This window comes from Drosophila novamexicana, unplaced genomic scaffold (genome assembly GCF_003285875.2).
Source record: "Drosophila novamexicana strain 15010-1031.04,08,12 unplaced genomic scaffold, DnovRS2.1 tig00000462-arrow-pilon, whole genome shotgun sequence".
NCBI lineage: Eukaryota > Metazoa > Arthropoda > Insecta > Diptera > Drosophilidae > Drosophila > Drosophila novamexicana.
The window spans coordinates 1,492,114-1,506,331 of record NW_020824806.1 but is presented as its reverse complement, the minus strand read 5'-3'; the positions used below and the strand labels follow the sequence as shown (position 1 = coordinate 1,506,331).

The 14,218-nt window shown below is 37.2% G+C and overlaps 3 protein-coding genes across 3 annotated transcripts; 2 read left to right on the top strand and 1 right to left on the bottom strand.

Annotated features, from left to right (window-relative positions):
* Window positions 1-1,715: 1,715 nt before the first annotated feature.
* Window positions 1,716-2,378, bottom strand: LOC115760682 (endocuticle structural glycoprotein SgAbd-2). The gene is made up of 3 exons (XM_030702148.1): window positions 2,364-2,378; window positions 1,849-2,266; window positions 1,716-1,786 (listed from the first exon to the last, which is right to left on the bottom strand). The coding sequence occupies exons 1-3, from the start codon at window positions 2,376-2,378 to the stop codon at window positions 1,716-1,718; spliced, it is 504 nt and encodes a 167-aa protein (XP_030558008.1).
* A 2,256-nt stretch (window positions 2,379-4,634) lies between these two features.
* On the top strand, window positions 4,635-6,010 carry LOC115760681 (odorant receptor 49a). Its single transcript, XM_030702147.1, has 4 exons — window positions 4,635-5,428; window positions 5,484-5,685; window positions 5,741-5,896; window positions 5,954-6,010. The coding sequence occupies exons 1-4, from the start codon at window positions 4,635-4,637 to the stop codon at window positions 6,008-6,010; spliced, it is 1,209 nt and encodes a 402-aa protein (XP_030558007.1).
* A 4,240-nt stretch (window positions 6,011-10,250) lies between these two features.
* Window positions 10,251-13,817, top strand: LOC115760878 (endocuticle structural glycoprotein ABD-4). Its single transcript, XM_030702440.1, has 3 exons — window positions 10,251-10,366; window positions 12,298-12,428; window positions 13,362-13,817. The coding sequence occupies exons 1-3, from the start codon at window positions 10,358-10,360 to the stop codon at window positions 13,630-13,632; spliced, it is 411 nt and encodes a 136-aa protein (XP_030558300.1). The 5' UTR covers window positions 10,251-10,357; the 3' UTR covers window positions 13,633-13,817.
* Window positions 13,818-14,218: the final 401 nt, after the last annotated feature.

Here is a 14,218-nt window from a genome sequence, read left to right as displayed (position 1 = left end):
CCACGCCTACATATGTTAATTTTGTATTTATTTATCGATATATTTAAATTGTGTTATGAATTTAAAAAGCAATTATTTTTATATATTTTTAATAAACATAAATCATTATTTGTTACAAAAATACAACTATTTCTTCTCAATTAACGGAATTCTCGCTTTGAACAGAAAGCGTCAAATTATTCATTAAATTTGACCTACAGGAAAGAAAGGTCAAAGCTTCGATTGATAATAAAACCAACTGATTCATGTCAAAATAATGCGGGATAATTAATGAGTTCATTGAACCGCAGAAAATTTTAATACTCTTATTTGTAATAGAATTATAATTTCAATGTGAACCCAAGTAATAATCAGCTCCAAGAATTTATATATAAAAATTCCCCAATGCCAAGCGATCTTCCCATTGTTATTAAAATCATAGAATGCACAGAGAGCATAGTAAGGGTATTTAAAAGTCGATACCTTTCCTCTTGTTGTCGTAAACAGGCTCAATATGCGTACATTAAAAATAAATCGTAAAATTAAATGTACATTTTAGCTAAGTGTCAATGGCCACACAAATTTAATTTCTGTTTTCGATTAAATCTTAAGGTCAATATTATATATAATCTATAAATTATATATTAATTGTTTTGAGTATGGTTTTTTAAAACAATAACTTTTATAGCATCCAGCTGCGGTGCTTATAACGCAGAATACATTTTAAAATTCTGATTATTTTTATATTAATTGTTCGCCTAAGTTTCATTTAATTAAAGCACACTTTTGTGCTTAGCTATTAAATGCAATAGTTGAGCTTTGTATTTTTCGAAAAGCTTTTTGCACGGAAAAACCAGATAGAACAAAGAAGAAATTCGGAATGCCAAAGATTAAATGCTCTGGCGGCTAACGTTTTTGTGTGGCAAAAACAAATTCCGAAACTGTTTGTCATATTTAGCCTATTGGATATAGGAATATGCCAAAGGTTATTAATAAATGAGTTGGCTTAAGTTATCACGACATATACAAATGTTTTGCAAACATAAGATTCTGTGTTTAACTAATGGCTCCTATGGCAACTATGTGATATAGAATTCCGATTCCGACGAAAACAAGTCAAGCCTTCAACAAAAGGGATAGACCAAATACGAGCTATAATTTGTATAGAAACAGACAGACATGGGATAGGCACGCTGATAAAAGAGACATGGCTACAAAAATTTGACTTAAGAATATAAATTTGTGGAAGTCGAAGTTATCTATTTCTATGACTATATCGTCATACCCCATGTAAGAGTATATCAACAATCTTTTTTCACCTAACTCAACTCCAAAGCGACCAATCATATGCGGCCTGCTGGTCGCCATTTTATATACTTTGTGGGTGCGTGGGATATGCTTACAAAGACTGAATTACGTTCTGATTGTGGAAATCAACACTAACTAATAAATAATAAATTTGATATATAAAAATGTTTAGAAGGATTATTGCTAGTAGGCTAGAGACTTCATATATAACGATTTTTACTATTGCAATGGCATAAATGAACTCACCTTCTTGTAACAATACTTCCTTTATATATTCCGGCTTGTATGTTCTACTCCATTTCCTGAATAGCATTTATATAAATGTTTCTTTTTTTGAGGTTTTAAACAAACGTTGGTTATGTATGTGAATTTCACATTATTAAATTTGATCTTTTATTTCAGAAACTTCGTATACAGTCTAGTTGACTTCATTGCCTTGTGTAAACCACATTAGCCGGCGGCTGTTGGTTTGCATAAATCGCAGCATTTGGACCATCATCTGAAAATCAAATGCAATTTATATATATATTTCAAGTAGGATATTTCGATAGTTTTACTCACAGGTAATAACTGGGCAAAAGCCGTTGGCATCAGCCACATATCTGACACCGACGCGAATACCTTCGGGTGATATATACGAATAGGCACCAGACACCTGTTGCTCCTGTTGCCGCCCATTGCCGATGTAGACGGGCGCACCGCGCTCTTTCCCGTGAATCCCGTTCTCAGTCTCATAGCTGTAGCTATAGGAGCCCTTGCCATAGTTGGGCACATTTGACTGCTCGATTGTGCGTGCTAGAGCATTGGCAATGTTCGGATTGTATTTCTTATAGAAGTTGTCGTAGTAGCGTCGCTGATTGTACAGGTCGCGGTTCCTAAAGTATAAATCCCTATAGTAGGGAGTGTTTCGATACGGGTTGTACTCCCGCTGTGCATTGCAGATGGCCACAGAGAGAGCCAGCAATAAAAAGCAAGATGACTGCGCAAAGAGTTGTTCATTTTCATTAGATTCCTTTTAAATCTTGAACTTCAGGGAATATTTTACAGCAAAGGGTTATTTCTCGAATTTGATTTACCATTTTTAAAGACATTTTGGAGGGGCCTGTTACTGCAATGCTGATCTATAAAACGAAACTGTAACAAAGCAAAGCCTGACAGCGACATTTATAACCATGTGTGCCTCCGTTTATTAAAAGCATTTAATTTCAGACCATAAAATCATTATATTCGGTCACCGAGCGGCGCCTAACATTGGCAAATGAAATCCAATCTCAGCAGAGGCTGAGAAGTTTCTTCGGGCTTGCTAATTTCCGCTTAGAATTTTGATTGTTATTTAAATTGGGAAGCTATAATAAAAACCTATACTCTGTAATTAGAATTCAAGTTGTATAGTTACGACTGACTAGAGTTAAGATAACAATGAATATTATTTTTGTAAGAGCTAAGACTCATGAGTCTACAAATTTTAAAAATTGACCAGCTTACAAACTTTTGTTATTTGGTCTTATAGGGTATTTCATCTTATAGGGTATTTCAAACTCAACCATTTACAGCTTGTAATAGTCTTATTATGTTTGCATAAATAAGTTAAGTTTCAGAGCAGTTGGAGGTAAAAGTCAGCATTCGCACAGGAAATCTGTTAAACCAGATACGAGAGACACGTGCGGCAGACAAGCAAAGAAATCGGCTGGTGACAGAGAGGGATGCCGGGAACTAAGTCATTGTATTGTTCTATATAAATAAATACAAATCTGATTTTAGCATATAAATGAAGAGCTTACTGTTTAGGAAGCACTTTTATTAAATTGCAAATTTAATATTTTGAAATTTGAGAAGATTCTTAATTAAAGTCAAAATACGGTAGCAATTTTTTATTGTAGATTTGAATTGTATTACGAAAATATGCTTAAACAATACAGAGCTACAAGTGCAAGAGAGAAAGAGAGAGATAGAGTGTAATAAAATCAATTAGAATGACAATTTGAACTCAAAGTCTTTTAATTATCATTATGAGAATCGCATAGTAAGGAGATTTTTTTTTTTCAGTTTGCAACTCAGTGTTATTACAGTTCTCAATTAATTAAAGCATACTTGCTCTTAGTGTGTTTAAGAAACCATTAAAATACTCACACACCCATTATTTGGATAAACTCTATACGAAATTGAGACGTTAAGATCCGCATAGAATATAAAATTAACTACTGTAACTGATATCATAGAAAAGATTAAGCAAATTACATTGATAAATTACTAATGAATGCCTTTAAATTGCCATGAAAATAGCACTCAATGAATGAGTTGGTTAGTGAATGAATGGTTAACCATTAGTACAAAGGGGTGGAGGTGGGGAGAAAACGGCGCTCGTGTTGCCATCGAGTTGGCCTTCACATTTCGCTTGCGGCTGCAACAATAGGTGCCACAGACATTGCAACAGCTTCGAGCTCCGCGATGCTGAAAGCCGCGCGACCCAGAAGCGAACTCATCAGATCGGCGACAAATATAGAATTGGCCACATTTTATATACTTCGAATAGCACTGGCCCATAAAATTCCACAAATCGAACTTAGCTTAAAGATCAGGGTGTTGCAATCAATCATTTAAATAATATAATACAATAAAATTCACACGCAGTGCCAAAATCGATAAGAACTGAGTAAGAATATTCCATTTATAGACCACAAACAAAACCTAAAGGAATCTGAAATGTGAACACCATTTGTCAAGCTTTTGGTTATTTTTTGGTCCGAACTCAAAACTGGATTCGTGGGCAAGACGTAATGTGTTAAACGGATTAATCCAAGCACACAAAAAGTTTTATTAGCCCATTAACATAAATAAGTCGTTGAAATATATTTTTATTAACTAATTAGATTGTATTTATTTATGATTTTTAGAGGCGTATCTGAATATTCATTGAATAATTATGCATTCTACAAATTCGATTAAGCTGTCCGAACTTAGCGGATAAGGAAAATACATAATATTTAGATTGAATCAATTTATGTATCTATAAACTTCACTCGGCTCACTGAATAAACCTAGATATGCCCCAACTTATGAAATGGATTGAACACTTTAAATCGTTTCGAAAAACTTTAAGCTATATAATATATAAATATATAATACATAGATATAAGTAGTCTCATGCCTCAACCATTTATGGCTAGAAGTGTTTTTATTTTACACCATTAATTAATTGCCTAAATTAAATATTTATAATGGTACTTTTAAATATTTGATTTATATAACACCCGCCAAATAGTTAAATGACTCGTAATTAGACAAACGAGTATAAAAAACACCCACGCGAACCCACGGCAAATCAGTTTGGAGTAGAAAGTTCTGAAATGACAAACGTTGAACGGAATTACGACGATTTCACCCACGTGCCGAATCTCATATTCAAGTCGATGGGATATGACTTTCTGGACACACCCAGGCGGGTGCCCAGTTGGCAGCGCATACTACTCCGCATTTACTGGATACTCTGCTTACTTAGCCATTGGTATATGGTCTACTATTTGATACTGCGAACCGTTGAGTGGGATACGCTGGCTGGGAATCCAACTACCATCATGCGATATGCGATTGTGTACTTCTTTGTGCTTAATTCCGATATGAAGTTCATTATTTTTATGCATCATCGTCGTCGCTTAAGGGAACTGAATAACAGGATGCGTGCTCTCTATCCCAAAGATGACTGCGAGCGCCGAGCGTACCGGGTCAATGATTTTTACTGGCCACGCATTGCACGCTATGGAGTCTATTATTATTATTTCGTGGTCTTCGTCGTGGTAGTTGGTCCCATTCTGCAGGCCACCGGAACTTATATCTATCAGCGCTTTACCTCGAGCAGCGAGATCAAATTTATTTATTTAAGTACGTTCCCAATGGAACGTATTAAATCGATGACACCCCTTACTTATGCCTTTAGTCAAGCCGTGGATTTCGTGTTTACACACTTCGTAATGAATATCAACCTGGGCACAGACATTTGGATGATGTGCCTCTGTGGTCAGCTGTGCATGCACTTCGCCCACCTGGGCAGGCAGCTGGAGGCTTACAGGCCCAACAGGCACCACCAGCTCGAAGATTGTGAATTTTTGGTCAGCATAGTACGCAAACATCAGCTCTTGTTCACGTAAGTTATTATGGAGTAATCGTAATCTTTCAATGAAATATACCTATTATTATAGATTACACATGGAACTGGATAATATATTTGGCATGCTAATGGCCTACAACCTGTTTAGCACGGCGACCACGCTTTGTTGCGTTGCGTTCTATTCAATATTGCAGGGCCTGAATCGGGAAGGTTTTGGTTTTCTATTATTTTTCTTCAGCTGTTCGGCTCAGTTCTACATGGTTTGTTACTATGGTCAGCTATTGATTGACTTGGTAGGTGGATTATTGAATTGTCTATGAAATATTTACTCTTCTACCTATTACTTAGAGTCAAAGCATTGCCCTGGCTGCCTACATACACACTTGGTATGAAGGCTCGCCTACTTATCGAAAGTATCTGTTACTCATTATGCAACGAGCTCAAAGACCAGTGATGCTTTCAGCTAAAGGAGTCATTATCATATCCCTGGTTACATTCACGAATGTAAGTTTTCATAGCAATATCTTAAATAATCTCTCCAATCTAATCTTAACTTTACAGCTGATGAACATGACTTATCGATTTTTTGCTATCATACGCAGAGTATTGGGAAAATAGATTTAAAATTTTTAAGTTGGTTCGAGACATCTGGCATGGAATATAATATTTAATGCTTCTTTACACAAATATGAATATTATTTCAAGTAATATAGCCGAGACGGTGGGGCTTTTTTATAAGAAGCTCCCTGACATTTCTATAAATTTGCATTAGAAACACATTAATCTAATAGAATTCACCTTCGCCTCTGGCTCTAGCTCTAGTTGCTCCGACGGCTTGGTACCATTAACAGTCAGTACCTAATATGGAAGCCAATTTCAGGGCCAACTTAATACAAAGTTGTTACAATTATATCCGCACTTTCAGTTTAGTATAAGCTGTCCCTTGACCATGAAAAGACAGTCTATTATGTGTGCATGGCTTGACTGATTCTTAAAGCTGAGCTAAGTTGTTTGCAGTAGCTGAAGATTCTTGACGTGACATTTAACCAACTGGTTCGACTGCATTTCCAATGATTTGTTTGTGTAAAGAAAATGCTAAAGTATTATATTATATTAATATCATTTTTATATTATAATTTAAAATATATTTAACACTGTAATAAATTCAGTATTTTACATTATGCATTTATAATGATATAATTAAACATAAGCGATGAATTGGAAATCCACTTATCTCAGCCGTTGGTCAATATCAATAAATACATATTCAGATATTTATTGAGCACGAGAAATTCGAGACACGGCTTGAAATATTTAGAATACATGGAAAACTCGATTAGGCAGAAAACATTCAAGTTCTAAGTTTAATCTTAACATTTCTTGATTTTCATTTAAGAAATATTTTCTTATATCATCAATTTTACATATATTTTTATGAATATACAGCCACAAGCAATTAAATGACGAGCCGGGGGTGGGGTAGGGGTGACAGTGGCCATTGCGCTTTTGGCCTTCACATTTCGCGTGCGGCTTGACAGAATTTCAACCAATTCAAATTGTGTGCAACAATAGCTGAGATTGCAACAAAACAGCAGCTCGCCTGATGCAAACCCAACACAGAAGCTAACTAAAACTCAACTCACAGCGTTAAAAGTCAAATAAACTTAACTAATACACGAGTAATTACAGATTCTCATAGACTACAGCATTACAAATTCAATCAATAATGAGAGTTAAATATGTGCCAAACTACTTAATTATTCTATATGTACTGTATTATATATTAATTACCCATTTTGCACCCGCCCTAATTCATGTGTTTCCTAAGTTGAATTATGTTTCTAAGCAATTATCCTGTATAATTAGTGGTGTGAAATACTCTTTGCGAGTGTTCGGCGAGTGTGTGAGTCTAAATAGTTATTAATTAATCATAACGTCATTAAAAATATAAAGTCTTGAATAATAAATAGTTGAAACGAATTTCTACATTGAAATATGAAACCTTTCTTGTTCTTTCGACATTGTCAACGTAATAAAATTGTAAATACCTCATAGAGAATATATATTAGATATGCTGTATAATTAACACTAATTGCCATTAAATATTCCACCCACTCAAAAACCCACTCATCGCGCTGTGAGTTCCACTGACATATAACATTTATGAGTTAATTTGCATAACGAAGACTCACCTTCGCCTTCAGCGTAGCACCCGAAGATGCTCAGACGGATTAACATTAATACGTAGAATAAAAGGCGGGCTGTGCCAGCTTTAATGCCAGCCCAAAGTGCATAGTATCTGCATAATTTAACACAAATAGTTGTGTCAATCAGTTCTAGAGTGGTTTCAATTGCAAGTTCAATATCTTTCCATGGCGACTGATCTAGTTGGATCTGACCACAGCGTATCACTTGAAGCTGCTCCTTGACCATGAAACGTTGCCCATTCAGGCACCACATTTGACTGCTCTGCTCAGCTGACATCAGAAGAGCTGACCAGATCGGAGCTGAATCGAGCCGAGCTGAGCAGAGTTTTGTGCAGTAGCTAGAGATTCTCGACATGACCAAAACCACTGACATTTAAGCACAGCAACTGGTTCGACTGCTGCTGAGATGTCTGCTATTTGCAATTATTTATTTATGCCTGCATTGACATTAGCATTAGCCAGCAGCCAAGCGGCTATAGTTGGGTGCCGAAAACTATGCCGGCCATTTCCAGCCGTTTAGGTCTAACGTATACGAAGCTGAGCCACGCCAGTTTGGGACTCTTACGCAACGGAATATCAATAGTTGTAATTTTTTTCGTTTCGTTTATGTAGGCCAAAGAGGGCACTAAGAGCTTTAACAAATTGCATTTAACGCCATACAGAAGATGGCACGACCTTCAAGGCCAGCAAGACGTAGCCATAAAACGCGGCACAGCGCGTGTCAAAGTCAGTGGATGAAGATGGAGCTGAAAATGCAGCTGAAGATGAGGCATCTGTTCTATGCTTTATGGCCAGCCGGTCAACTGACATTTTGCAGCAAATGCTGCTTGGATGGCTAATTAGAGAAGTCATGCGTAATAATTCAAGGTTCACATTTGTCGAAAAATTTACATTTTTCGTTTTTATACAGAATTTTTTTTATTTTTTTTATATATATTTTTATAACTTTGAAATCAAAAGACTTAGGCAACAAACTTGCTGGATGAGAATCTTTACAGCGCAAATAGTCGGTAAATTGGAAGTTGTTGTTTTAGTTGCTGTTGATGCTGCTACTTGCGCAATTTAAAATAAGCCCATTAAAAAAATAGTATAATAAATATTAAAATTAATGCAGTTGAATGTCTTCATAATTATAAAGCGCTGCCTAACACTAGTCAACAGGCAATAACAATAGGCCAGACCCAAAAAACTAGAAGGCAGCAATTTTTTCAGAGCTTCCACTAACTGGCAATTGTTTTGCTTATTGCCACAGTCTCAGTCACAACAGCAACAAACACTACTTGGAATACAATATGGCAACAATCTTTGGGACAATCTTGTCACGAAATTCTGTCGCCGTCTGTGCTTGTGTCCCCATCTGCCTGCCACAGCGCCAAGCCGACCCAAGCTATTCATTAGACGCGCCTACACTTTGGCAGCAGCAGCAGCAGCGGCGGTGGCAGCGGCGGCCTCTTCGCGTTTAGCAATTTTTGGCATTTTGACCCCAGTACAACGCACACAGATATACACAAGCGCAGACAACGGCATGCCCTGAGCCCGAATTTGGGCGCACTGTGGTCAAAGATCGCCCATTAATGTTTGTAAATTGGTTTTTACTCGCTTAAATCGCAATGTATAAAAGTCAACTAGTAAGAGCTTTTCAGAGCATATCTAATAATTTTCAAACACTAAAAGGAAAACTCTTTATAAGCAATATTTAAGTTGCCTCATTGCATTCCTTTAAACTTAAAAAGGGAAAAATATAATTTTTTAGAATAATATAAATATTAAAGTACGAATTTTTGTTGCGAAACAAAATAGTCGTTGTTCCAGTGTGCGTTGCCGCCGTCGCCACTGCCTGACTTTGATTGTATTTGCCGATTATTGGCCACGTATTTAAATGCAATTTTTTGCGCTTGCCCCAAAGGGAACAAAAAGACTAAAATAAGCCCAAAATTTAGCCAAGTCTAGGTGGCAGCGCCGCGAGGGCGATGTCGTCGATAAGTCGTCTATTTTATAGTTTCCGCTACTGCATGACGCACCTGTTGACAAACGAGCTCATATACCTGCTGATATCGCATGTCTCAGGTAAACCTACTACGTAGCTACTATTTGTTTAATGTGTTATTGTTCAAAGGGCGCACTGCTGATGTAACTGTAACTGCATTGACGAGTGGAAATCAATGCTAAATTATTTATCCGCATCGTGAAACAATTGCATAAAAAAATTGTTTTGCATTTGGTTCTCAATTGCACAGAACAGCTGAGCTTAAAAGCCAGAGGCGTGCGCCCATAGGGGCGCTGCAGCAACTATATTTTCTTACTCATTCACCTGTGCAGCTTTTGCTGTTATTCACTTGCAGCCCCACAGCAACTGTTGCTGATGCTGCTGGTGCTCTTTTCAAACAACGCCAGCAGCGACTGCGGCGCTAACGCGGGCAGCGACAACGACGGCGACGACTACGACGAATCTTTAGTTTAGTTTTTATACATACATATATATATATATATATTTTTTTTTTTGATGCTTTTGCATCTTGCATGTGCGACGCTTTACCCGCTGAATTTGCAGCTTCGTCGTCGTCGTCGTCGCAGTTGCCGTCGTAGTCGTAGTCGTCTTTGGGCTTTTCGTATAAATAGACTCACTTGCCGGCACTTGGGCATCATTAAAAAATCTTTTGTTCAATTAACAACAAGTGTGAAGTGTGGTGCGCCGATTGCTGGAAAGGATAAGCCCAACTTTGGATTACATTACTGAACCAAATAATTGCAATACAACATGAAAAGCGTAAGTGTGTGTGGGCAGCTGTGTAAAAGGAAAACAAAGAGCAACAATAATAAAAAATGTCAAATTATTGTGCATGAAAGTGTAGTTAAGGCTTGTTTTTCAAATAATCTAAACAGTCCTGAAAGTGTGCTTTACGAGCTAATGCCCTGCTTCTCTAGCTGTCTGTATGTCCTTCTTAAGGAATCAAGAAAAAAAAGTGATCACCTTTTCATCGAATCTAGAAATCATCCCATAACAAGCTTCAGAAATATGTGGCTGGTTATGTTAAACCTGGTAGCGATTACTCTCTAAGGTAATGGCCAATTAAAGAACAAGTTCTAGTCTAGAACAACAACGACAATGTCGCCTCTCCCTTCTTCTCATGACCTACGAAACAATTTGCAGCTTAGCTCATTTATTACACCTGTGTGTAGTAATTAAATTATACAATATAGAAGACAAAGTCTTATAAACTTATCATAAATCGTATATATATAGAGAAATTGTGATGGCCACCAAATCATATAAGTCCAGTTCTTTTAAGACAACTCGTTAAATTTATAAGCCAAAACATTTCGAAATAAGCACAGCAAAAAGCCCTTCAATGCGTAAGTCGTAAATCAATCAACATAAAATTTTAAAGCCCTAACAAAAAAAACACACACACACATAAAAATAACTGGGAGAAGGCCAAACTACCTAAAGGTTCGCAACGAGTCAGTTTAAGGTGTTGTTTCCGCGTTGGTTTATTAACCAATTGTTACAGCCATTTGGCTGGCCAAATGGCCAAAAGTCGATGCCAAGCCCGGCCGAAATGGCAATAGCAATTAATGAATGCTGGAGACGAGGCAACCACTTAAAAGGCTCGAGCACGATGCCAAACCAAGCTAAATAACATGCAGCCGGCAGGCAATGCAAAGGTCAGACAACAGCCACAACAGACAACACCAACAGTGCGACTGGGTCGCGCTGGACAAGCTGGAACGCAGCCGAGGCTGGGAGACGACATTTGGCTGCAGAGGCGCAAAGGCGAGACTGACAAAGCGCTGGCGACGAATGTTACGCTCAGTTGGCAGCTGTCTATCTGGCTAAAAACACAAACTAAACTGAAACACAAGACACGTAACCCACTCGCCCATCGTCAATTGCTCAAGAGTCGGCCAGACTGTACTCAAGCCAAGACCCAGCCGCAAAGGGGCGTTGCAGCACGGGTCTCTGCCTTTGGGTCGCATTGCAACACGCACGTATGTAAACACCATATAGGCAGAATAAGGGAAACAGAAGGATGGACACGCCTACTAACAAAATACTTGTAAAGAATATCCACAATTTAAAAAAATTATTATTAATATCAATAGGCGCAAGCACAACTATCAAAAGGTCCACTTAAGCTACACCCTCTTTCTGTTAAATTGTTGTATTTTATCGTTTTTTTTTTTTTGGCTCAAGCACGAGCCATTTATTACAAGTCACGCTCATCTCTAATCTCTACGCCCCACAATTTTCCATGCACTTGTGAGATAATTACTTTAACACACAGACACAGGCACGCAGATAACAAGCTGAAAAGCGTATGTGTTAAATATTTAATTGGCGTCTAGTTATTTGACGACCTTAAGAAATCTGTGGCGAATTGACATATGTCTTTCCGTCCGACTGTCCATCTATCTGTCTGTCCGTACACATAGTTTATATGTGTGTGAGAACAATGTAAACAAGACTCATAAATCAAACAACTATGCGAAACGATGAGCCAAGTTTCAACACAACACAAAATAACAGAAAATTTGCATAAAAATAACAAGCTGACGAAAAAAAAAATACGAAAGAAAAACCGCTCACGATTTCTTCAAATCAGCCTCCAGAGTGTGATGTGTAATTGCGCTCGTTATTTATAAACAATTGCCAATTTACGTAAATTGAATTAATTTCCGTTCTTAACCCATTTGCAGTTCGCTCTCTGTCTGATCGCTGCTGCTCTGCTCTGCCTGGTGGACGCAGCTCCCAAGCCCCAACAGGGAGAGCCGATTGCGATCATCAGCCAAGAATCGAATATCGAGCCGGATGGAGCCTACAATTACGCGTAAGTTCATGTTGATTAAACAGAATGGAACCAGTCATGAAATGACCGTTAAAATAAGCTCAAAAACGGAACCGACTTTTTTATGGGAATCTGTAGTCTACTTTCAGGCATATTTTAACTTAACAGATTTTTGGCTGTTCAGTTAAGATAGAATTTCGATTATTTGTTATATATCTTAGAAAGCCCAAAAAGTTGCTCTTAGAATTTGAATCGAGCATCTATAGCAATCTTTTATTGGTACATAAATTAAATTCTTGACTCACTTCAATTGAACTCCAAATAAACTTCTATAGAGATAATGCAGGCGATCTACATAAAATCTCATGTTTATATCGCGAATTTCAACAGTAAAACACAATTTATATTGATTTAATATTTTCTGCTTCAAACTAATCCCATCATAAATAAATAAAAATGCAAATTGTGTATGCGAATTTAACAAATTAAATCTGAACTTATGAGCAATATACCAGTTATAGGCATTTCCATTGGTTAACAAGTCCGCACACAAATGTTAAATGTTAATATATACATAAATAAATAAATAATTCGACTGGCGCCACTGATACACAAAAAAAAAAAGCAAAACAAAGCAGAAGAAGGAAAGATCGAATGTATATAGGCTGCCGACGATGTTATACCCTGTACCGAAAGGTTCTGCTAGATTATAATGTTAATTATAAGAAAAAAGTTGTTAATCAACTTAAGACCAGTTTGCATAGACAGAGAGATTGAGGAAATTGCTTTATTGGACAAAAAAAAATAAATTTCTTGTATAAAATATCTAAAAAAAAAAGTAAATACACCATGCGAGTATTCATAACAGCGAAATGACTTTTTCACAGCTTTCAAGGCGAATTCTGTGTTTCCCAATTGCAAAAAAAAAAAAAAAAAACATATAAAAACCTACCCATTATTTTTTAAACTTTGCAGCTATGAAACGGCCAATGGTATCAAGGCTGAGGAAACTGGCACTGTGAAGAAGGCCACCTCTCCGGACACCACGGATGTGATCATTGTCAAGGGTTCCGTGTCGTATACTTCGCCTGAAGGCGAGCTCATTACCTTAAACTATGCGGCCGATGATGAGAATGGATTCCAGCCACAGGGCGCACATTTGCCGACCCCACCACCAATTCCGCCAGCGATCCAGAAAGCGCTCGACTATCTGCTCAGCCTGCCGCCAGCACAGCGTCGTCGTTAGGTAGATCCCTTTTAGAAGGATATGGAGGTGGAAATGACAATATGCGAACGATACTCTGATACTCTACACACAATAAAGCAATTTGCTGCTAGCCCGTATATCATCAATCAATACCTTAAAGCGAACACCAACATCGAGCAGCTGACTGAAGAACACAACCTGCACACACGCGCACACACACATCAGACACACACACACACACACAAACACTCAACTATGTTTCATTATTTTGTTTTGTTTTGATTTCTTGACTTCTTCTGAATCCCTAATCCGATTTCTTCTATTCTTTATCGTCTTCAAACTAAAACTGTGCTTAAGATCTTTTAGTCGCCGGAACTTTGCCATTTTCGGACTCATGTGATATCATCGATTTATTAATGAAATCAAGAAGAAAATGTAAAAAAAAAAAAAAGAAATGAGGAATTAACAAGAAATAATAATGAATTATGATATAATAATCCAATTATTGTGCACAGCAATTCTTGTGTAAATAGTCTATATAACTATAATCTTTTGCATGTAATACGAGTACAAGCGATATGGATGACGAGGATGTACTTACTTATACATACATGTGCATACATTT

Bases quoted from the DNA above. Each gene is read 5' to 3' on its own strand.
- LOC115760682 (XM_030702148.1), bottom strand. The intron at 1,787-1,848 runs GTGAGTAAAACT...TTTGATTTTCAG, and splicing joins CTTTTGCCCAGTTATTACCT to ATGATGGTCCAAATGCTGCG.
- LOC115760681 (XM_030702147.1), top strand. From the start codon at position 4,635: ATGACAAACGTTGAACGGAATTACGACGATTTCACCCACGTGCCGAAT. The intron at 5,686-5,740 runs GTAGGTGGATTA...CCTATTACTTAG, and splicing joins GTCAGCTATTGATTGACTTG to AGTCAAAGCATTGCCCTGGC. The intron at 5,897-5,953 runs GTAAGTTTTCAT...TTAACTTTACAG, and splicing joins CCCTGGTTACATTCACGAAT to CTGATGAACATGACTTATCG.
- LOC115760878 (XM_030702440.1), top strand. The intron at 12,429-13,361 runs GTAAGTTCATGT...TAAACTTTGCAG, and splicing joins GATGGAGCCTACAATTACGC to CTATGAAACGGCCAATGGTA.